General features: G+C 32.3%; 2 protein-coding genes across 2 annotated transcripts in view; one reads left to right on the plus strand and one right to left on the minus strand.

The window, feature by feature from the left end:
* Nucleotides 1-18689, plus strand: part of LOC148612759 (origin recognition complex subunit 4-like) — a 25560-nt gene extending 6871 nt beyond the window's left edge. The window contains exons 3-13 of the mRNA XM_088594477.1: nucleotides 104-194; nucleotides 1981-2056; nucleotides 2707-2792; nucleotides 3603-3651; nucleotides 4396-4544; nucleotides 5968-6141; nucleotides 7248-7334; nucleotides 9992-10100; nucleotides 14623-14718; nucleotides 16713-16777; nucleotides 18071-18689. Of these exons, the coding sequence (XP_088450603.1) occupies nucleotides 104-194; nucleotides 1981-2056; nucleotides 2707-2792; nucleotides 3603-3651; nucleotides 4396-4544; nucleotides 5968-6141; nucleotides 7248-7334; nucleotides 9992-10100; nucleotides 14623-14718; nucleotides 16713-16777; nucleotides 18071-18253 (1165 nt within the window). The 3' untranslated portion in view covers nucleotides 18254-18689. The remainder of the gene's footprint in view (nucleotides 1-103; nucleotides 195-1980; nucleotides 2057-2706; nucleotides 2793-3602; nucleotides 3652-4395; nucleotides 4545-5967; nucleotides 6142-7247; nucleotides 7335-9991; nucleotides 10101-14622; nucleotides 14719-16712; nucleotides 16778-18070) is intronic.
* A 2062-nt stretch (nucleotides 18690-20751) lies between these two features.
* The window catches only part of LOC148612760 (ETS translocation variant 1-like), a 50310-nt gene continuing 46362 nt past the window's right edge, over nucleotides 20752-24699 (minus strand). The window contains exon 10 of the mRNA XM_088594476.1: nucleotides 20752-24074. Within this exon, the coding sequence (XP_088450602.1) occupies nucleotides 23661-24074 (414 nt within the window). The 3' untranslated portion in view covers nucleotides 20752-23660. The remainder of the gene's footprint in view (nucleotides 24075-24699) is intronic.

Below are 24699 nucleotides of genomic sequence, written 5' to 3' on the forward strand. Positions count from 1 at the left end.
CCATTTATCAATTTTTTTGTCTTCTTCAGTTTTGTGCTTTTAGGTGAATTTAATATATTTACATGGATATCTTAGCCTGTAAAGCTTTCTCACACTTTTTCAGACAACTTCATGATTTGATCAAGAGAACAGCATCAACAGGGGAGAGTAATTCTGTCTTGGTCATTGGTCCCCGCGGCAGTGGAAAAACAATGGTAAGGTTATGTTTTGTCTTACAGCGAGTTATATAGTTATAGAGTTGGTCTTCTCGTGATTAAATGACTATCACCTAACAACTTCTGAATACAGTCGACTCCACTTAATCGCATATCGCTTTATTGCATATTTCAGTTATTAGCATAATTTTCTCCTGCACAAAACCATTTCCTTTTATTCTATTAGGGAAAAAATCGCTTATTTGCATAGGCCTTGCAGGTGCATTTCGGTTTATTGCATAGAGAATTTTGCCTCATCCAGGTAAAGACAGGTTTTCCCAAATTCTATTTTAAGCCTTCGGGTCATAAATATGTCAATCATATTTATTGTTGTAAAAACTATATTATCATCAATCAGGAGGTGTTAATAATGAATTAAAACATAATGGACATAAAAGACAATTTAAATGATTTCTAATTACATTAAAATAAACAAGCACCTAGGTGAACAATGACTTCTGACGACATGCCAAACATCACTTTATGATGCGGCTTGGGGTATTTTTTGGCCCTATTTAAATTCTTCCGACTACAAGTGATTATCAATGTAAATTTAATTTTCTTTAATGAGCTGAACAGTTTTGAGTGAGCTTGGGTTACTAGGCATAAATATCAACCGAAAATTAAAAGTCATCATTCATTCAGTACAATGTCTAATGAAATTCAACTACCCTAAGGCGCCCCATACTATCCACACTTCATAGGAATATATCAAGGTCAATGACACGTATAATACACAACTATCAGTGTACAATGGTGATTGAACAGAGGAATAAAAACACACAGACCATTTCAAAAGCACACAAACTGCAAACATTGATGAATATTACACTGAATCCTGGCTGAAATATGAAATATGGGATTTTCTTTCATAGAAAGGTCAGGAAATTACTTGACTATTTATAGATGAGAAACACGTGGTTTTACTTATAAATACACACAACGTAAAGAAGGTCAATAAACAAGACAAACACAATATATATTATTATTTATTGATAAAAGAACAATACAATGAGAAGGTCTATAACAATTAAATACCAGACCAGAAATGTTGAACAGTGATATCCCTGGTTGATCCACAGTATCGTCGTCTTACCTGAACTCACACTTCCGGTAAAATCATAACTTCGGTTATAAGAATAGCCCGGTAATTTGCATAATTTTTACCGGCAAATAGGCTATGCGGAATCCACTGTATAATTAAGTGGACACTGCTTAGGTAAAAAAAATATAGTTATGTGGACAATTGTCAATGAGATTTAAGGAGGTAGACCTTGGGTAAGGGAAATAACGCTTGAAATCAGAGATGTGTTTGAATCATATTCAATTTCACCAAACCCTATCAAGCTTTCATTTGAAACAGAATGAAATCAATCCAGGTTACTTTGATGCTTACATGAGATTCATGTAAAATGCAGAATACAAACATTCCATTGATTTGTAATAGTTGTGTCCCTTACCGTAGGTCTACCTCCTTAACTTTCTATCAAACTTAGATTAAAATAACTACATGTATGATATGATAGAAAGTATAAATCTCGTTGTTAATTTTCCAATTAACTACCTAAGAGAGTTCATCTGGTGATAGTAATTTAATGGAGAGAAGACCAGCTCTATTCCATGAAGTTTACCATATTACTCACTGTAATGAACTCTGTTCAAAACAACTTTTTGCCAGTAGTAGCCTAGCATACAAGTAAAAAATATTTTCAACTTGTATAAAACTCTTTTGAAAATAACTTTTTTGCCAACAGTAGCCTAAAATGTAAATTTTACTCCACTCTAGACATTAAAGAGTATCGTGGATGAACTAATACTGGATGTTGACATCAGGGAGAATCTTCTACAGGTCCAATTAAATGGTAGGTAAAGGAAATAGGGAGTTGTTTTACAGCTGGGTTCCTTGACAAGAGTCTTGTGTATATAGTGATCTTCAGTTCTGTAAATATGTCCATTTACATGTAACGCTTGACTGAAGTTTGTATGAATATAGTTTGCCAATCTCTATAAGATATTTATGAATTTCAGTATTATTAATACTTTGTCAAAGACACATCCTGTTAGCTTTTGTCAGACCTTCAGCCATTCCCAAAGTTTCTGAATTTTTTTCTTTTGCCTTGATATATAATATATATATATGAAAATATTTGTGTCTTTCTTGACCCCACTGATTTTAGAAGAAATTATGAGCCATTAACTAAGTAGATTTCATACAAATAACACCTACTGTCAGAGATTATTTTTTCAAATATTCGTTTTATTAACTTACTTACACTATGTCAGAAACCAGTTTCCAATTAAATTCTTCATCTTAGACCAAACTAAACAAAATAGTGATTCGATTAGCCCCACCTTTTGCAGTAGGGGCATTTGAGTCACCATGGCACATCTGGTTTTATATTATCTTTTCTAATTTCTGCTCTAGCTGTATTGAAAAGTTGATAATGTTTAGGTTTTCATAAGCATTGTCATTGTATATCAAATGTTTAGTACTAAGTTCTATAAATTTCAGGGCTTCTTCAGACAGATGATAAAATTGCCTTGAAGGAAATAACACGACAGCTACAGCTTGAAAACACTGTTGGAGATAAAGTTTTTGTAAGTGACAGGATGTAAAATGATCCTTTAAAAACATGGGAAAAAGTTAGTTAATCATAGCCTTTTTCAGGTTCAGGCAAAATACTTCTACATGAAAAACCTTAACAGATATATGTAGTTAAGCATAGTTTTTCTAATACAAAATTTTCCCTTTTTTTTTCTATAGTAAGTATCAAAATTTTTTATTTAGATTAAATTTTTGATAATAAAGCACTGTTTCCGTCTATTAATGTTATCATCCATTGGATATTTTTTGCAGGCCAAGAAAAAAATATGTCTGTTTAAGGTTACCCTACTTACCCCATTGTTTTTCGGCCTAACGTAGCACATTGTATTGGTATTTTTTAATGAAATGCTGCTAAACTTTCATTTATAGGTGAGCCTTATTAAAGCCAAGATATCCTTCTATATAATTAAAAAAAAAATTATGATTTTGCCTACCTACCTACCCTATTTTTTCATCTAATGTAACCTTAGACATCTTGGACTCATTGTTAAGTTCAGCTTATTCCTAGTCCACCACTTGTCACAGAAAATTGACTTTTAACAAAAGAAAAAAAAATTGTTATAAAGTTTCATCTCGTATTTAAGGCATAAATACACATTACATGTATACCTCTCATGCTTTTGACATGCTGTCTACCTTAAAGCCACATATTTCTTTAAAAAGGGACGCACATCAATTTACATTAAACTGGCAATATTGTCGATGGTTTTTCTATTTGTACTGAATTATCAATTATTGTTTTCAGTTAATACCAAAGCTATTGTATATGTCAACTTTAATACATATTAAACAATTTTTTGCAGGGATCTTTTGCTGAAAATCTACAATTTTTATTGGATGCATTGAAATGTGGTAAGGAAACTTCTCACAAGAACAAAAAAAGGTCACTGGCAGAATTCTTAATTTGTTGTGTAAATGTGTATTTTATACCTATTCAAATAGGCTAAGAATGTTTCACGAAAGTTTTTTAGACAGATATCCATTTATGCAGCATAACACATGTATATGTGAATATTATATCAAAATAAGAAAAATTATTAGCTGGAAATGAAAAAAATTATCCTCACTAATCCTGTAACGACTGTAAAAGTATTACTTCTATTATGGTTTCTGTTTGTTATGATTTTTAATGATTTTTTTTGTGTTGTAAAGTTTATTTAAATGATAAATTTAGATTGAAATTTATTATCTGTATTGGAAATCACAAATTCTAAACTCAGCAAATCTAACAAAATTTAACAAACCACTAAACTGATAGCCAAATGTAACCACCACTGTTTATATATATTTCCAATCTAATTAGATTTAGATCTATCAATTATTTGGTCCATTCACTTCATCTAGAATCTAACAACAATCTTTTGTACTTTCTGTTCTGATGACCTTTCTGATCAGCCAATCAGATTGCATCTTTAATGATTTTGAAAGCATTCAAAGGGAAAAACCTGAGGATTTTGAAGAGGTCACTAGAACAGAAAGTAGAATTGATTGTTGTTAGATCTTATGTGCATTGACTGAATGGAACAATTGATAGGTCTAATTATAATTAGATTGATATAACTGTATAGGATTAAATCTTTGGTTGTTTATTTACAGGAAGTCAGAGCTCCAAACCTATCTTGTTCATCCTGGATGAGTTCGATATGTTTGCTCACCATAAGAACCAGACTCTTTTATATAACTTGTTTGATATTGCTCAGTCTGACCAGGCTCCTATCTGTGTCGTTGGAGTTACATGTAGATTGGTGAGTACAATAGACATTTGATATTACTCAGTCTGACCAGGCTCCTATCTGTGTCGTTGAGGTTAAATGTAGATTGGCGAGTACAATACACATTTGATATTACTCTGTCTGACCAGGCTCCTATCTGTGTTGTTGGTGTTATATGTAGATTGGTGAGTACAATACACATTTAATATTACTCAGTCTGACCAGGCTCCTATCTGTCGGAGTTACATGTAGATTGGTGACTACAATAGACATTTAATATTACTGTCTGACCAGGCTCCTATCTGTGTCGTTGAGGTTACATGTAGATTAGTGAGTACAATAGACATTTGATATCACTCAGTCTGACAGGCTCATATCTGTGTCGTTGGGGTTATATGTAGTTTGGTGAGTACAATAGACATTTGATAGCACTGTCTGACCAGGCTCCCATCTGTGTCATTGGAGTTACATGTAGATTGGTGAGTACAATAGACATTTGATATTACTTAGTCTGACCATGCTCCTATCTATGTTAGAGTTACATGTAGATTGGTGACTACAATAGACATTTAATATTACCCAGTCTGACCAGGCTCCTATCTGTGTCGTTGAGGTTACATGTAGATTAGTGAGTACAATAGACATTTTATATTGCTCAGTCTGACCTGGTTCCCATCTGTGTAGTTGGGGTTATATGTAGATTCGTGAGTACAATAGACATTTGATATCACTCAGTCTGACCAGGCTGCTATCTGTGTCATTGGAGTTGCATGTAGATTGGTGAGTACTATAGCATGATAAAGGCTAATTTGAAGGCACATCATACAAGCATTAACATCAATTTATAGACAAATTGACAGATATGGCAGGGTGCTTATAAAAGCATTAAACAGAACAGGTACCTATCCAAAACTGTAAGGAACACTACTTTAGTTGTTGGTTAGTCAGGCCAGACACCTGTCTGTTTCAATAGGGAGGTATAGGTATATAGTAAATTATGTACTCTCAAGATAGAAAAAGTAATGTTTATGCATGTAGTCTGATCCAGCTACAAACTATGTTATTTGTCAGTAACTGAGATAGTGCTAAAAGATATTTGATATCTGTCTTTAGTTATGCCATCTTATAAAATGTTGTTGGACCAAGGCAGTGCAAACTCTGGTATTAAAATGGGATAGCAATTGCTAATCCATCTTGTTCTGTGAAAAATTAATTTGTCTCATCATATACAATTGTACAAATGGTGATCTTTTTTCTGTAGTTTTAGGAGCTAATTGTCTTTCACACAATATTGATATTGTGAACATCAGTGAAATAATGACTATTTCCCTTAATGAAAACACTTTTGATGGCTATATTAATGCTTGTCAAGACTTACATTGAAAACGCCGAAAAAACTGCTACAAAATTTCCCAGATTGCAATATATTTCTGTAAAGCTTCAATTTATATTTCAGGATGTTATAGAGTTACTAGAAAAAAGAGTTAAGTCAAGATTTTCTCATCGTCAAGTTTACTTTCTTAACAACTATAATTTTGACAGTTATAGAGATATTTGTTTATCATGTCTGAGGTTAGAGGCCAAACCTCCTCACACCAAGTTCATCTCTGAGTGGAATGAGGAAATGGAGGTAAGTAGAATGTCCTCAATATGTCTTTCCTTTCTTCGGGGTAGCAATATTTCTAGTGTCATATGGTCAGTCTGTCTGTTATGACTTTTGATTTGTATTGGTTCTATCATAGGATTAACAGAAATATTGAGTACCAGTGTTAGAAACTGAATTTTTCGTCAACGTAGACCAATCATAATTTTACATCGACAGCACTGTACATTTTAAAGCATCTTGAACCAGATTCATCATAGACCTGCTTGATATTACAGAACCTCGGTCTGTAGGTCTGCTGCTAATTTCTTTCACTGAAGTACAATTGATGAACATGTGTGAGGAATTTAGGTTTCATAAACTTGATATAGGCTGTTGCAGGTCCAGCTGAGCTGAAGAAAATCACATAAGTAATATCTTTTCATGTTACTTCAAATCCAAACTCTAATTCTCATGTAAATATCTAAATATTTTTGAAAATATGTTATTTTTTTATGATTAAGTAGTACTCCAGCTAAGAATCATGCAAAATCTGTAATACATGTATGTGATACACCCCAAAAAAGGCTACAAATTTTTATTTGTGTTATTAAGTTGCTTTGTATGTCTTGATGATGAAATGTATAATTATTCATTCCAATCTGTCTTCTCTTAGGAAATAATTCACATTGAAAATCCAATGCTTTCTACTGTATTTTAGTGTCATTTGCAGAGTTGTCTCCCTTTATTTTTAATTATGCAGTACAATCTATATAATTTATATCTCTTATGACCAATGGTTCTGTGAAAATTCACATGTTGTTTTTTGTTTACCGAAGCATTTTAAACACAAAATAAAAAATAAAAATATGTAGGCTTTCCAACCATGAATCACATTTTGCATGATTCTTATCTGGAGTGCTACTTAAAAGGTTACTTATATTCTTGGACTTTACCTATTGTGAGGTAAATCGAATTTTGTATCACTGATTTTTGGAGAAGTTCTTATATTCTTGTATTAAATAAATAAAATGTTATTGCTATTTGTTGTTCATGTCATTATAACCTTGTCTGAATAAAAAAATAACTGATACAATTTATATTTCTGGCTTGTTGGTATTTACCCAAGACAAATGTATGTAATATTTTTGTAGGATTTGGTTAAAGATAGTGCAGTAAGAGATGTTCTTAGGCAGCAGTTCAACTTCAACAAGGACATAAGAGCACTTCATCATATTCTGGTATGGTTATAAACACACTCCTTTTGACAGAAATGTGGCATACAGCTAAAAATCTAACAGTCTGTCCTGCTTTTTTACTCACATGTAAGATAAATTCTGAAGAAAACTTAAAATTTTCTAGAATTATGATCTTCATACTAATATGTCAGTGGCTGAAAAATGTAAGTTGAATCTGCTCATAATTTTGTTTCTCCCTTATCTTGTTCCAAAATAAGATCCAATTAGTGATTTGGTAAGGAGAAATACTTGTAACAAATGTGAAAAATGCTGAAATTGAAGATTCTATGCATAAACTTTTTAGCTCTCCTGACCATAGGCCATGTGAGCTATTGCCATCACTTGGTGTCCCTTGTTGTCATCGTTAACAATTCTTCAAACTTCTTCTCTGAAATTTCTAAAAGGATTTGGATGAAACTTAAGATAATTGTTTTTTAGAGTATCCTGCACAAAATGACCGTTTAATCGTCTGAAATATTGCTGCTCGGACTTTAAACCCCAACAAATAAATAAAATAAATGATCTGGTAAAAACATGGCCACCATTACTAAAAATAAAACATAGGGGTCAGACAGCAGTTTTTTACATATATCTCCAAAACTGTTAGGGTCAACCAAATTCTGACAGGATAAATGTGTTCAGCATGATCAAATCTATTTGTGATGTAATTTTGGTAAATATCTGTTGACCCATGTTCGAGTTATTGCCCTTTTTGGACATTATTTACTGTTTTTGTTTATATAACATTAAAAAATCTTATCCTCACAAACTACTATACAGAATTCAATGAAAGTTGGTATTATTGTTTTTTAGGGTATCCAGCACAAAATGATTGTTTCGATTTTTGATTGATGAAAAAACTTGGCCGCTGTTACTGAAAACAGAACAAAGGGGTGGAAATACAGTTTTTTTTTTTGCAAATATTTCAAAAACCGTTGAATTTAGCCAAATTCTGATGGAGACTAATATTGTTCACCATCAGTAGACGGACCTTTGCCAAAATTTTCAAAATGTTATGTTACCTGTTATAGGATTTATGACCCATGAAACAGATTTTTTTGTTTTTTTAATGTGTACGACTTTCTGAAACCAATTGCAACAAAATTTAATAAAGGTTGACATAATTTTTTTAAGGGTTTCCTCCATAAACTGATCATTTAAAAGTTTTCATCAGTCAAAAAAAAACACTGCTGTCGTTACTAAAAGTAGAACACAGGCGTCAAAATGCTTTTTTTGCTTTTTTTCCCTCAATTTTAGAAGAATAATGAAAATGAAAACTAACCTAAGATAAACATGATATTCTGAGTTAATGAGAAGTATAGAATTTATTTTTTCAGTGGCCATTTTACGACCATTTTCACCAGTTGCTCAGATTCCATCTTTAGTTTCCATCTTTAGGAAACTTGGTGTTTTAAGTTGAATGGTGATGATGAAAGATTGTACTTGGCAGCCATTTCTCCACTAATTTTGGATAACGCTGGTTTAACTTCATTTTATGTTCTTTTTTCTTCAAATTTATACTGGGCTAATGCCCCCTCAGACCTGGTGGAATAACAGGGCATAGGGGGACCCTGCCCAAATTTTTTCCAGGGGTTCAAAAAACACACTTTGAAGGCATTTCCAACATTTTACAGTGCCTTAGGTACTCTTTTGAACTTACAGCATTCATCAATAAATGCTCTTTTTCAACAATTTTTTGTTAAACATGGTAACAAAGCATGATACTTTACTTACTAAGTTAATAGGGTATGATTTGTCAGGTGAGCAATTCCAGCTCTTCAAGAGCCTCTTTTTTAAAAGAAAACAATTTATCCATACATACTATACAACAGGATGCCTTTGCACTAAGAGCCTACCTAGTATACGAAAGAAATTATCTGTTAAGTTCACAAAAGGGCACAAGTTTTACCTACCAACTTAAGCAGTCTTGTCGTCTTTTTTTTTTTTTTTTTGTTTTGGTTTGTCTGATATCGACCATTTAGGAACCAGGCAGATCCAGCACAGAGTATATTTTATCCCACTGGTTTTATTTTTGTTTCAAAGTAATGTTGAACTCATTAAGATTTTAAAAAGACTAGGGTTTTCTGTAATTCACAATCTAGAAAGTGTGAGTTTTTGACCTTCAATGGAGGATAATTTATTTGGAAAGAAAATTTTGTATTTGCCACCCATGCTTTTGCCTGGGTCTTCTGTAGACAGTTTCTTGAAGATTGACAGTTTAGATTCTAGAATTCAAGTTGATGTTGCAGTGCCATTATATTTGTATATTGCAGAAATACTGGTATTTTCTAGGGACATGTATTTGATATATTACTGTGGGATGTATAGATTCTCCTTCAGAAGTATGTGGTTTATTATATTTCTCCACTCAAGATTGTAAAATTAATATTTTTAACATGTGAGCTTTAGTGAGCATATTAAAATCCTGATTTTACCGTAGAGAGTGGGGAAATAACTTAAAACAAAGAGTAGGCTAAAGGAAAATCTGTCACCCCCCCCCCCCCCAAAAAAAAAAAAAAAAAACGTAGAAAACTAGAAAAATGTAAAATGGCAGAAAAAGTCATGCAGAAATTTAATCAATGCCCAGTGGTTTGTGCATTTTTAATCACTGGCTTAGAATGGGAGAAATTAAATTCATTCATAGTTATTGTATTTTCCAGACGTATGTGATATGTCAGTTGAATGAGAAGCATCCATGCCCTACTCCTGGAGATTTTGTTGAAGCAATGAAGGTCATGTCAACTGACAGCAAGTCTTGCATGCTTCATGGTAAATAATGTCAGGCTAAAGGCTAACCTTAATAAATTATCTGTTTCCCTACACCACTATAATGGCTTCAGGTGTTTGGTAGAAGAATTTTTCACTTAAACTCATGTTTACCCCCTCCAGAATCAGCATTTTCCACCTAAATTGCTGGCTTACAGTAAAAAAGAAAAGGATATACATTGTATTTATTTTGTATGAAATGGCAAAGAAATGTTTTGGGTAAGAACATATTTTTTTTTGGTGTGGTAGGAATTAATATTTTGGTCATATGTAGATTTGCATGGAGGAAGATAATTATTGTTGGATATTAAGTAGATAGACCTAGAGTAAGGGAGGTAACTCTTGAAATCAGTCCAAGTTACTTTGATTCTATTAACATGAGATCGATGTAAAATTTCCAATGATTTGTATGAGTTGTGTCCCTTACCCTAGGTCTCCCTCCTTAAATAGAATTGTGTCTAATTGAAGCTTTGGTTCTCATTTTATTAGGTTTAATTTTTCTATTGCATTACAGTATGACTTAAATATTTTTTAATAGGCTTATTTAATATATTTCAGTAATAAAAAGATCTGCAAAACATTTTAGAATCACAACTGCTCAATGTCTACATGGATAATTGAACATACATATGGTACTGTAGCTTTAAGGCTAAAAACCACTAATTCCACTTCCCATAGGCTTCTATGCTAATTTCACAATATTCAATGGCTTCTCTGGACTTTACCTTAACTTTAACCTGCAGAGGACTATATATCAGCATGATTCTACATATGTCAGCTCACAATCCTCAGAATGGCATGTGGGGTTAGCAGACTTGCAGTGAAGTACTGGTCACCGGAAGTGAAGGGTCTATAAATAGCATGGGAAATCCCAGTGTTTTCACAAGATAGGGGTATATTTAAAAATCATTGTGGAGATTAGGCTTCACATCACAAGAAGCAAAATGCACCTATAAAATGTACAGAAATGTTTTTCCTGTCAGAAACTGTTTAAATTTTTTAAATAAGATGAGAACTTTTTTCACAGCACTATGAGGAACAGGGGTAATTTCTGCGTAGGACTATTTTTGAGTACGTTCCAAATGCTCATTGGTTGAATTGGTGGTCTGTAACCTAAAGAGTCACTTTTTGTCTTAGAAAAAATAAATCACTATACAGGTATCTTTCTACACACATACTGAATGCATTTGCAAAGTTTCAGTGAAATGTGACAAGCACTTTTTCAAATATTTGATTTTTAAATATAGGGTAACCAACTTGTGCGAGCAAAAAAGTGACAATATTTTACCATACTTAAATGCATTAAATATTTGCAAAGAACTTTTTCTGACTTTTCAAATAAAAAATATCAATCACAACTTGTTTTTTAACAATATTAATGAAGAAATAGTTTTAACAGTAATCATTTTCTGAGAAATTGGTCTATTTTTAAAAATTTATTTCTGACATGCCTCCCCCTTTTTCTTGATCACATGTCAAAAATCCTAAATCTTTAAATTTTCACAAAAGGTGATATATTTGGCTTTAAATTTGTAAATACAGTGTTTTTACATTACAACATGACCAGTAAAGGGCACCTAAAGCAAAAAAAGTGCTCAATAATGGATTTTCCATGTTGCCATAGGGGAATGCTTATATGGCCTTAACCGCAGTAATGAAAGTGAGTTTTTCCTCATTTCTAACCTAATTTTTGCTCAAATCTACACAAAACTTGATTTCAAGTGCTTATTACCACCATATTTAGGTAAATATAGCCCTCAAAGTTTAATATTTGATATTTTTACTAAATTTTCTACACTTTTTACAAGATAGGACATAAAAATCAGGCAAAAAGACCAATTTTCCATAATTTGGACCTATAACTTAAAAAAATGCATATTTTGAAGGATTTTTGTAGTGTATTCCTCTCATGGCAAAGTTAACAAGATCTTCAAGTAGTTTAAAGCTATTTCAAGAAACTTTTCATTTTGCCATGGCTTCAACTTAAGGCTAAAAACCACCAATTCCACTTTCCATAGGCTTCTATGCTAATTTCACAATATTCAATGGCTTCTCTGGACTTTACCTTAACTTTAACCTGCAGAGGACTATATATCAGCATGATTCTACATATGTCAGCTCACAATCCTCAGAATGGCATGTGGGGTTAGCAGACTTGCAGTGAAGTACTGGTCACCGGAAGTGAAGGGTCTATAAATAGCATGGGAAATCCCAGTGTTTTCACAAGATAGGGGTATATTTAAAAATCATTGTGGAGATTAGGCTTCACATCACAAGAAGCAAAATGCACCTATAAAATGTACAGAAATGTTTTTCCTGGCAGAAACTGTTTAAATTTTTTAAATAAGATGAGAACTTTTTTCACAGCACTATGAGGAACAGGGGTAATTTCTGCGTAGGACTATTTTTGCGTACGTTCCAAATGCTCATTGGTTGAATTGGTGGTCTGTAACCTTAAGAGAACCTTTGACCGGTACAAAGCAGGGTTCACTTAATTTACTAAAATTTTCTTACTCTGAAGTTCTGGAAAAATTTAGAGGCAAATGTTTAACTATGATCATTGGAATCAATCAAGAAAAAAAACAGAGACAAGCAGCTTAAAAAAAGTACTATATACCATGTATATAGGTTACAGACCACCAATTCAACCAATGAGCATTTGGAACATACGCAAAAATAGTCCTACGCAGAAATTACCCCTGTTCCTCATAGTGCTGTGAAAAAAGTTCTCATCTTATTTAAAAAATTTAAACAGTTTCTGACAGGAAAAACATTCCTGTACATTTTATAGGTGCATTTTGCTTCTTGTGATGTGAAGCCTAATCTCCATAATGATTTTTAAATATACCCCTATCTTGTGAAAACACTGGGATTTCCCATGCTATTTATAGACCCTTCACTTCCGGTGACCAGTACTTCACTGCAAGTCTGCTAACCCCACATGCCATTCTGAGGATTGTGATCTGACATATGTAGAATCATGCTGATATATAGTCCTCTGCAGGTTAAAGTTAAGGTAAAGTCCAGAGAAGCCATTGAATATTGTGAAATTAGCATAGAAGCCTATGGGAAGTGGAATTAGTGGTTTTTAGCCTTAAGTTGAAGCCATGGCAAAATGAAAAGTTTCTTGAAATAGCTTTAAACTACTTGAAGATCTTGTTAACTTTGCCATGAGAGGAATACACTACAAAAATCCTTCAAAATATGCATTTTTTTAAGTTATAGGTCCAAATTATGGAAAATTGGTCTTTTTGCCTGATTTTTATGTCCTATCTTGTAAAAAGTGTAGAAAATTTAGTAAAAATATCAAATATTAAACTTTGAGGGCTATATTTACCTAAATATGGTGGTAATAAGCACTTGAAATCAAGTTTTGTGTAGATTTGAGCAAAAATTAGGTTAGAAATGGGGAAAAACTCACTTTCATTACTGCGGTTAAGGCCATATGAGTATTCCCCTATGGCAACATGGAAAATCCATTATTGAGCACTTTTTTTGCTTTAGGTGCCCTTTACTGGTCATGTTGTAATGTGAAAACACTGTATTTACAAATTTAAAGCCAAATATATCATCTTTTGTGAAAATTTAAAGATTTAGGATTTTTGACATGTGATCAAGAAAAAGGGGGAGGCATGTCAGAAATAATTTTTTTAAAATAGACCAATTTCTCAGAAAATGATTACTTTTAAAACTATTTCTTCATTAATATTGTTAAAAAAAAAGTTGTGATTGATATTTTTTATTTGAAAAGTCAGAAAAAGTTCTTTGCAAATATTTAATGCATTTAAGTATGGTATAATATTGTCACTTTTTTGCTCGCACAACTTGGTTACCCTATATTTAAAAATCAAATATTTAAAAAAGTGCTTGTCACATTTCACTGAAACTTTGCAAATGCATTCAGTATGTGTGTAGGAAGATACCTGTATAGTGATTTATTTTTTCTAAGACAAAAAGTGACTCTTTAGGTTACAGACCACCAATTCAACCAATGAGCATTTGGAATGTACGCAAAAATAGTCCTACGCAGAAATTACCCCTGTTCCTCATAGTGCTGTGAAAAAAGTTCTCATCTTATTTAAAAAATTTAAACAGTTTCTGACAGGAAAAACATTCCTGTACATTTTATAGGTGCATTTTGCTTCTTGTGATGTGAAGCCTAATCTCCATAATGATTTTTAAATATACCCCTATCTTGTGAAAACACTGGGATTTCCCATGCTATTTATAGACCCTTCACTTCCGGTGACCAGTACTGCACTGCAAGTCTGCTAACCCCACATGCCATTCTGAGGATTGTGAGCTGACATATGTAGAATCATGCTGATATATAGTCCTCTGCAGGTTAAAGTTAAGGTAAAGTCCAGAGAAGCCATTGAATATTGTGAAATTAGCATAGAAGCCTATGGGAAGTGGAATTAGTTGTTTTTAGCCTATATGCTACTTATATGCTAAAAAATGTGAAATTTTACCTGCGTACTCTAGAAATACAACTGGTACACGTCATTCTTGATTATATTTTCAGGTATATCCATCTTAGAACTATGCCTGATAATTGCTATGAAGCATCTTACAGATATATATGAAGGAGAACCATTTAACTTTGAGATGGTCTATAGTGGTAGGTTAAGCTTTTACTTCTCTTGGAACTTGTTCTTTTCATTGCACTTTTCACAGGTCAATTTTTTGTTGCCATTTATTCTCAAAAAGTGATTCTTTTTGTGGTAAAGTATTATGTGATAGATACCCTTTAGAAATATTGAAGTTGAGTGTATGTCTGACCATCCCTGATAGCTTCCAGATGACAACTGTAGAAGATATTGAAGATCTATTTTCAATCTTTGTAGAGTTATTTATCATTGAAAATTACAGTTGATTGTCCAGTTTTACTAGACTATTTATGGACTAGAGTTATCCTTCTTGGAATATTTAAGAATTGTGAAAGTTGGTTCTTTTTTTTTTTTTTTTTTGTTTTTTGTTGTTTTTTTTGTTTTTTTTTGTTGTTGTACATGTAATATGAATTTAAATTTCATTGTTCAGTTGATTTTTCCTCATTACAGTATTTTGGTGTGTATTGTGCGCACTTTTTTACCTGGAAATTAATTTCAGAACATGGGGATGGATATGATACATCAATACATCATTTCAACTCATTTTTACAAGCACAAGATCAGTAAAAAATTAACCACCTTGAGGGAGTCAACATCAAATCAGAGTAATCCCTTCTGGGATTCGATGCTGGAGATATTTTTTGTTTTTTTCACCACCACCGATGGTCAAAACTAAAAATATCTCCAGCGTCAAATCCCAAAAGGGATTACGAATGTAGAGACCACTTATGAGCTGCCAAAGCATATTTATGGTTTTTTATGAGTTTTTTGGTGACTTGTTACCTTTGTAAGCATAGATTGTCAATTAAATCTTCTTGAACAGAATTTGGTTTTAATTTATTTCCTCCCAAAAGAACATGGCAGATTATGTTTACAACCGCCATATTTTCGTTTTGTGTATTGATTAACTAATGTTGTCACGTGGTTATAGAGGCATTGCAAAGGGTATTTAGATGTTATTAATTATGGTTTAACCTGTTAATTTTATATCTAACAGGCAATTGACATGTTTATTGAGGGGATTAATTGATCATGACGAGGACACAAGGCAATTACTTACCGGTATTATCAAAGGAGATTGTAAATTGTTTTGTGATGTGTATATAATTACGTCTTTACGATGTATACGACTTGTTAACGATTTGAAAGAAGTAATTTAAATACACACAAGTTTAAACAATTTAATTACTGAATAACAAAATCTTGGGCACACTAGTCATAGAGCCCTAACATATTTCCATTGGACAAAGTAGTTTGTTTAAAAAAAAAAATATCGTTATTTACGCATCTTATTGAATTCTACTTCATAGTTATTGGATACTTTACTTTTTGATAATATTTGGCTTCCTTTTCTCAGTGAACTAATATCAAAATCCCTATCCAACATAAAAACTATCAATTTTAAACCCTTTATGTATTCCCGATGCACATTGGAGAAAATTCTGCATTTCATTATCACGCTTGGCTGAGCTATCAACACACATGCCTTATTTGATGACCGTCTACATTGTTCGCTCAGACCCCTTAATTGATTGTAGTAAAAACAGTCCCCCTTCTAGAATTAGCAATCTTCAGAAATTGATTACTCTTAATAGACAACCATTCAAAGGTAATCAAAACACATGTCCAAGCTGACAATTTCAGCTGTTGTCTACATTACTCATTTCTTACCCGAATAGTAAACTAATACACATAAACACAGATAAATACAAGAAGTAACAAAAACAATATTCTTTATTGAAATAAATACACAAAACAGACGTAATGGTTCCTTCTATTTACAAATAAATTAAAGCCAGAAATGTTTGTGGTTCTAACAAGTTACGCAATTTTCACTGCGTACAATACATACATACATTGGTGAACAGTTTTTTACATAAACCACCCTGCGCATTATACACAACTGCACATTATACACACCAAAATATGTTTTTTTTTTCTTGATAAAATTAGAGTTATCTTTCTTTGAATATGATTTGGTGAAATGTTCAAATGAATATTGTAGAATATTCAAAGTTTGCACAGAGAAGATCATCTATGCAAGTTTACGAAAAGGCAGTGGTTCTAAAGGTAATATTATCAATATGATATTGTTCATCAGCCTAGTTCGCTAGCTCTGTGCTAGGTGGTATTGGTTCTGTCACAGATCAAGTCCTAATAATTTCTTTAACATAGGTAGTTTCATGCTTCCTACTGTAGTTTGTGGCATGAAGAAAATTGGACCAATTCTGACCACAGGACTATTTTTATCAAGTTGCAGCTGACTAAAGTGAAAATGGTGCCATAAAAATGTTAAGCCTTCACTTAAGCATGTCTTTTTTATCCCCTGCTTCATACAAAATGAGGGACTAAGTAATGGTCTGCATCAGTCTGTCACAGACATTGTATGGGCCCAGCACTTGAGTCTTGTGATCAGATTTTGCCAAAATTTTGTAAGATGGTTCAACATCATATATTTTAGATTCATGAATTCAAGTGCATGTATTCCACAAAACGTCTTCATCATCAGGAAAATTAATTTCCAGAAAATAATCAAAACCACCAAATCTTACAGTGCGTTCTATTTAATATATTTTACATGAGTTACAAGACTGAAAATAGTGTGGATGGGGACATATGGCTACAAATAGCAAACTTGCCTCCATATTTAAAGATTACTATGACTATTTGCTACTGTTTAACTCTATTTAAGACCTTAATCTTCATAGTTCATTTAATACTTCGACAACCATGATATTCAGTAGATTTTGTAGTTTATTTGTATAATGCATGTTCATATTCATGGTCCATTTTGGGTAACTAGGCGATCCCTGGAATCAATAATATAGTTGCGAAAATTACTGCTTATGAGAGATGAAGATTAGCCGCCTCTTCTATACAAATGAATTATTGGTAGGTTCTCTTTTAATCTGAACTTTGTGGTTTGCAGACACTAAAAAGCTTTAAGATTTAAGCTTGTGATTTATTTGGTCCAGGACAACTTATTGCATACCTGTTAACCTTAGGAACAGTTCATGTGGGAGATTCTCCCCCATTGACAATGTCTATTGTAGGATATTTTTGTGTAACAGCAAACTGTTTATGTAAAAATTTAATTATATAGTATTTTTCACAGAAAATTTAGTCATTTTAAACAAAAATCCCCCACAAATCTTATATTTTATATAAGAAATCCTGAATTGTTCATTGATTTCATTGCAACTGCAGCCTGTCCTGTGATGAGAGGGTTTCCTCATCATTCATTAAAGGCCCATGGGTGGCCTTGGGCAGACATTTTGGTGGGTTGTTGTTTCTTTCACCATATCTATTCTCATTATATGTTCTTATTGCTAAAATATTTACTTGCATGATTTTCATTTTCAGGCATTTGAACATCTTTTAGCATTGGAGTTAGTAAGGTCAGCAGATAGCTCAGGAACACGTATACAGAAAGAGTATCGATTGATGTCACTACTAATACATCCATCTCAGATCACAGACGCTTTACAAAAGTACCCACAATGCCCGACTGAGGTCAAACAATGGGCAACCACCTCTGTTATTTAAATCAGACAATGTACTCTTAAGCATTAAGTGTTAGAATGTGTTCTGATGTAGTTGAGAATAATTATGTTCTGACATAGTTGAAGATGTGTTCTGATAAAGTTGAAGATGTGTTCTGATAAAGTTGAGAATGTGTTCTGACATAGTTGAAAATGTGTTCTGACTTAGTTGAAAATGTGTTCTGACATTGTCGAAAATGCATTCTGAAATAATTGAAAATGCATTCTGACATATATAATATGTGTTTTGACATAATTCTGAAATTTTTGTGGCAATTGATATATTTACATGTGACTTTTGTAGGAATCAAACCAGCATGTGTTCAAGAAGTCTTTCATCTTTGAAGTTTAATAGTGGACTTAGTACCACTTTTGAAATCATGTGTCCTTAGTCTTTCAACACAGATTAATCTCATTCACAATAAAATATGCAAAATGAACTTCGTAATGTCTTTTGAAGGTAAGTCTCTTACTTTTTTGTTGGAAATTTTATCATCTGCTATCCATGTGCATACCTGTTAACTTTTTTAAAAAAGTTCATGCAGGAAATTCTCCCCCATTGACACTGATTTTTATGTAAAAGCAACGTTTTTAGCAAAAATTTATTTAATTAGTATTTATCACAGAAAACAGTCCTTTTAACCAAAAACCTACCACAAATCTTGCATTTTAATGTGGAAGATTCTAGTTTTTTCAGTGATTTTGAAATCGACAAGTCCAGGGTATATATATTCTCACGTCTTGTCTGTCCATCCTTCCTTAGTCATGCTTTTGATTTCTGGATAATAACTAATCACACCACCAAGTATATTTTTTCAACACAATGCTGTTTGCTGGTTTGTCAAGAGATTATTAGATTCATCCAATAGGCAGTCCATTCCAATTCTCTCTTGCTGTTTCATTATTGTACAATTTCAACATGGTTTGTTACAAGTCATACACAAGATGCAGGAGCAGGTACAGGATCTCAGGTTAGGGAGGGGGACGTAAATAGAATTAAAGAAAATTTTGTGGGTAAAAATCTAGATTTTATGCTCAAAAAAGGTTTTATTTTTTCAATTCCAAGGGGATGTACATCCGGCACACCCGGAATGTAATCCAAGGATAGACCAGACAGGGAAAACAGACATACACAACAAAGAACATAAAATAACCAAAATAATACAAAGTAATAAAAGTAAATGAGCAACTCCACTGAAAACGGAGAGTATGGACCAGCAGCACTGGTAGGGTAAGCTGGGAAGTAACTCTTCTGTTAAACTGTTAGTTCGGAACTGTAAAAATAATATTCCCCAATATAATTCTCTCAGCTCAGCTTGACCACTGATTATTGCCTTTGGAAGGTCAAAAATGTTGATTTTCTTTTTTATGCATGATAACGGATGATTTTACGAGGTCTACAATCAAAGTGGAAATTGGCAAAATTGGAAGTTAATATACATTAAAAAAAGAATCCTAACAGTAAAATCCATATTTGAAATAGCGGGATTCCACTATTCAACGGAAAAACATCATCCCTGCATAATATAACTTGAAAACCATAATAGAAAAAAACTTTATATTGTTGAAATAATCCAGCCGTGCAGGGTTCAAGTTGTGTAACAACAACTCATTAGAGTTATTGTCCTTGAAAGACCAAATATGATGGATTTTGTGTTGTTTGTATTATAATTTGAAAAAAAGTAATAGATATGAACTTTAAACTGATGAAATGATCCTCACAGCAAGGCCAACAAAAGTTCGCAAGAGTTTAAGTTGTATGACAAATCCTAATAAGAGTTACTGTACTCGGAATGTAAAACACAGCATTTTTGACAAGGAGAGGGAATAAGGCTCTCTAAGAGCCTCTATGTTCACTTAAAACAAACCAGTACTAATTCCAAAATTTCTTTATTGTCATGGCAACAACAGTATTCATTATGTATTGTCATAGTAACAAGATCACAATTTACAAAAAATGTACAACAAATTCTGACTAGAAATTAACAAAATATTTTTAATAAACAGTAAATAATTATCTTGTTATTTTTGGAAACAAATAAAAGTGATTTTCCACAGAAAATTCACGCATTTAACTTTTTGACGAAACTTATCTTATAAGAACTAATTATGGCTGTTCCAAAATCTTACTTCCATTATGCTTACTTAAAAAAAACTCCCATTTCTTTTCTTTGCAATATAGTTTGACTTCAGTATTTAAAATATCAAAAATTTGTTTCTGGAAACAGCAAGTAGAAGTGTGACGAGATGGATACGGTACCCCATACTGAAGTTGTGTACCAAATATCTAGTGGCTGTAATTTATAGTTGCTGAGAAAAATAATATGAAAATATTTCCCTGTGCACTGACTCAGCATTCACCATTCTATAAGGGGATTTGCACCGGTGCAACCCAGTCAATTACAACTATCAAAAAATTCATTTTTGTCTTTATTGATTCTTTAAGGAATGAACTGCTTACAAAATAATGGTTGATTTTAGTTATATTTTTTTTATTGGGGGGGGGGGGGGGCTGAAAATTATTTTTAAATAAAGTTTATTTGATGGTTAAAAATTCTTGATATTTTAATATCAGTTACATTTTATTATTGAAAGTTATGAGATGCTAAAAATAGAGTAGTCCAAATAAAGCCCATCTTTTGCTCCACAAAAAGTGACTAGACAGAAAAAACTAAAATTCTATTAAAATACTGAACACATTTCAAATACACGTAACCAAAGACCAAAATCCAAGTTATTAATTACATGAGAATTTGAACAAAAATATTTTCATTAACTAATTATAATATTTTCATTAATTACATGTAATTATAATATGTATATATATGCAATTCATTAATTACAGTATAATCATTTTATTAATTACAAAATAGCATTAAAAACATTTCAAAAATTACAATAAATTGATCTCTCTCACTATACAATAAATACTAAAACTACTATATGGCACTGTGAAGATGATTTCATGATTACATAATGATATTCATTTTGTCTCCTATGATGAAACCTGTCCATTCCAAAACCTTTTGGATTGCAGTATTCAGTTTACCCAGGTTCACAATACACTTAAACTGATATTGGAAGGACTTTAGAACCAGTCCATATAAAATTCAGACACTGCCCATAGTTATTCATGGTGTAGAAAAACCAATGGATCAGACGATGCTTACTCGGTCTACATATGCTCTATTTTTATGTGACAATAGTCCTATATTTAGATCTGTACTTTTTAGATTGACCGTTGGCGTGTACTTTTGAGAAAACGACACTTTAACTTCCCACTAAAATCAACCAAACCAAATCAAGAACAATAACTCTTGCAAAGTGCTAATTTTATGCACAATCTATATAAATTTCATCTCAAAAGTGCAACCCCAAATGAATAATTAGGACTGGTTATGTGATCTATAAACATTTCTGAACAAGAAATAAAACTGAGTTCGGTGGGTTTTTGACATGCATGAATCACCTCCAGCCTGATTTTTATAAAGACTGATACTTAAAAAAAAGACTGGTTTAAACAGGATTTTGGTTTATCATGGGTTCAGTTACAAAAGCTTTCACTGTACATAAGGATAAAGTTTCTCCAGACAGGTAAAAACTTAATTGCATTTTTGTAAACATTGCGGTGACATTCAATACAAGTTTGTATTATATGTCTTTGTATATTCCAAAGATTTTAAGTTAACTGAAATAAAATTACAATGAAGATTTTATCTTTTATTGAAAAGTGTGTTTGATTAGTATTCTAGTGTAGCAAAATAAAAACTAATATTCTATATAGAAATTTAGAAAATGTGAATTCTTGAAATGAGATGCTTATGGTACGTTAAATGATCTGTACAAAATGAAATTATATTTATCGATGTGTTTTCCCCAGTGTCCAAGCATTCAGCATTGGTGAAATATCTACATGAATATTATAAAGCTTTGCTTGTTCTTTATTTTTAATTAACGAAAATACACATATTATAAACACAAATCTTATCCACCTGTTCAAAGAAAGACAACTCTTACAGATTTTATATTACTGGTGGACAAGTGCTTGGAAAAAATTAGGATGATTCTTGTCACACAAGAAAATCAAACATAAATCAATATATTTTCCATATGTATATGTACAGCAAACTTCCTGAAAATATCTTATTGAAAAAAAAAACACCCTGTAATTTATTTACAGCAATGATATCAATTAAAAAAATAATTTATTGTGGATATTTTTTTTTATAATCTATCACATTCTTGATTTGGAATTTTAAGGTTTTGAAGAGTCATAAATTTCCATCATTTTCTGAAGTGTAGAAAGTGCACACTTTACTTTTATGTCACAAACAGTATGTCGGACAAAAGGTGTGTCAGACTGATGAGAAAGGGCGGGCTTTGATTAACAAGACATCAGACTAATAGGGGTCCAACTAACATGGCGTTGTACCAATGAGATGTCAGATTATTGGGAGGGGGTGGACCAATGGAAGTAAGTCTAAAGGGATGACCCCATTAACCTAACACATTTTTCGAATACAAATTTCTCAAAAGCATCCATGAATTACATTATGATAATGAAATCTGACTGAACAAAAAGTTTGAAAGTTTTTGCCGTTCATGAAGATTTGTTTTGTGTGAACTTTGCACATTTCTGGAATAGGTAATAAATCCTGCATGACTCTAAAATACAATATAAATGCAAAAATACATTTTAAATCATAACACAATAAAGACTTGTACATTCATTATTGACAGATTGTCGAATTTCAGGATTATATAAGCCAGATACAATATATCATTACATGTGATATGATATACCATTACATGTAATACGATATACCATTACATGTCATAAAATATACTGTTACATGTGATATGATATACCATTACATGTAATACAATACACTGTTACATGTAATACGATATATAGTTACATGTAAAATAATATACAGTTACATCTTATACCATATACTGTTACATGTAATGCGATTTACCATTACATGTAATTTTAGGTAACTACAATGTACAGTGTAAATATGACATGGAATCAATGCATGTTTCGATTGAGGAGATGTTTAATCAAGCACAATACAATTTGTGCATACCCATTAATTTTTTTGAATGACATATATCAGTTTTTTTTATCAATAATGATTTATCTTAATTTAACTAACTTTGTTCAAGCATGCAATGTTGTTTTCACAGTATAATGGCACTATACTGTTATTTTTCATGGTGTATCCAGTCAGCTCTCTTTCTCTTCACTTTTAAAAAAGTACTTCTGGCTGATTTCCTTTTTTTACAGACAACCATGATATTTCCACCAAGACAAAATGTAAGCATGTCTAGCAAATTAACTAACAAGTGAGCTTTTAACCGGTTTGTCACTATTAACTTGTGCTATCCTGCAAAAACTTGAGCTTGGGTCAATATACACAGTTTTCCATATATGGTCCTGAGCTGTAAACACGTGGTATATCCTGCATGTAATGGTACCGTGACTCCATGTTTGTTGACCCCATGTTAGAGGATGGATAAACTGATGGCATGTGACTGTTAGTCATGTGACCTGAATGTAATGCAATCTGCGTGTTTTCAAATCCATGATTTGAGTCACGAAAATAATCGTCTCTTGAGCACTCAGTTTTTAGAATTGGTCTGTGATTGTCAGGGAATGCCATGGTGAAAAGGGCTTCTGGATCACAAACAAACTTATAAACATAGCGTTCACCAGCCACTTTTTGCATGATGCCTTTCTCGTAATAGTAGCGAAGTGATCTGCTCAATTTGTCGTAATTCATAGCTGGACGATTCTTTTGGATACCCCAGCGTCTTGCAACCTGTAACAGTAAAAAAATACATTATGAAAAAAGACCAGTTAAAAAAAGTATTATCTCCCTTTGATAATAATTAGTTACAGTATTTCTTGGTTTATTGTGGAATACTGTGTGCATTAAAGTGAAAGTTGTAGTGAAAAAGGAGAAGCATACTCATTAAGACAACAAGGATTACAAAATAACTGTTAAAAACTATTGAACTTACCCAAAACTTTTTATTTCTTTTAAAAACTAGTCAATTTTTTAGTATCATTTAGTACAATTTAGCAAAGTTACATAATAACACCTTATGCTGAGACTAAGTAATTGAAAATCTACCCCCATGGTTGACAACCCACTAGTAATTATGCTGCATTACCTTCCTACCATGCCATAGGAAGGCAATGCAGCATAATCAACTGGTTGGTTTCAAATGATGAACTACCCTCAGCCTTTCTTGTTGCATATATAAAAATGTTGATTATTCAAGGTAGCTGAAATAGCTGAGTATCATTTATTTAGTATTAGAAGGACACTCTGATACAAATCCTCTAACAAAAATATTTGATAGGGCTAAGGCATAAAATATGGCCCTCCCTTACCCTCTTTTTGGTTTTAAAATTCTATTACCCTATTTCAAAAAAGGAAA

Source organism: Perna viridis, chromosome 7 (genome assembly GCF_037379345.1).
Source record: "Perna viridis isolate PV_CMFRI_1.1 ecotype Kerala chromosome 7, ASM3737934v1, whole genome shotgun sequence".
NCBI lineage: Eukaryota > Metazoa > Mollusca > Bivalvia > Mytilida > Mytilidae > Perna > Perna viridis.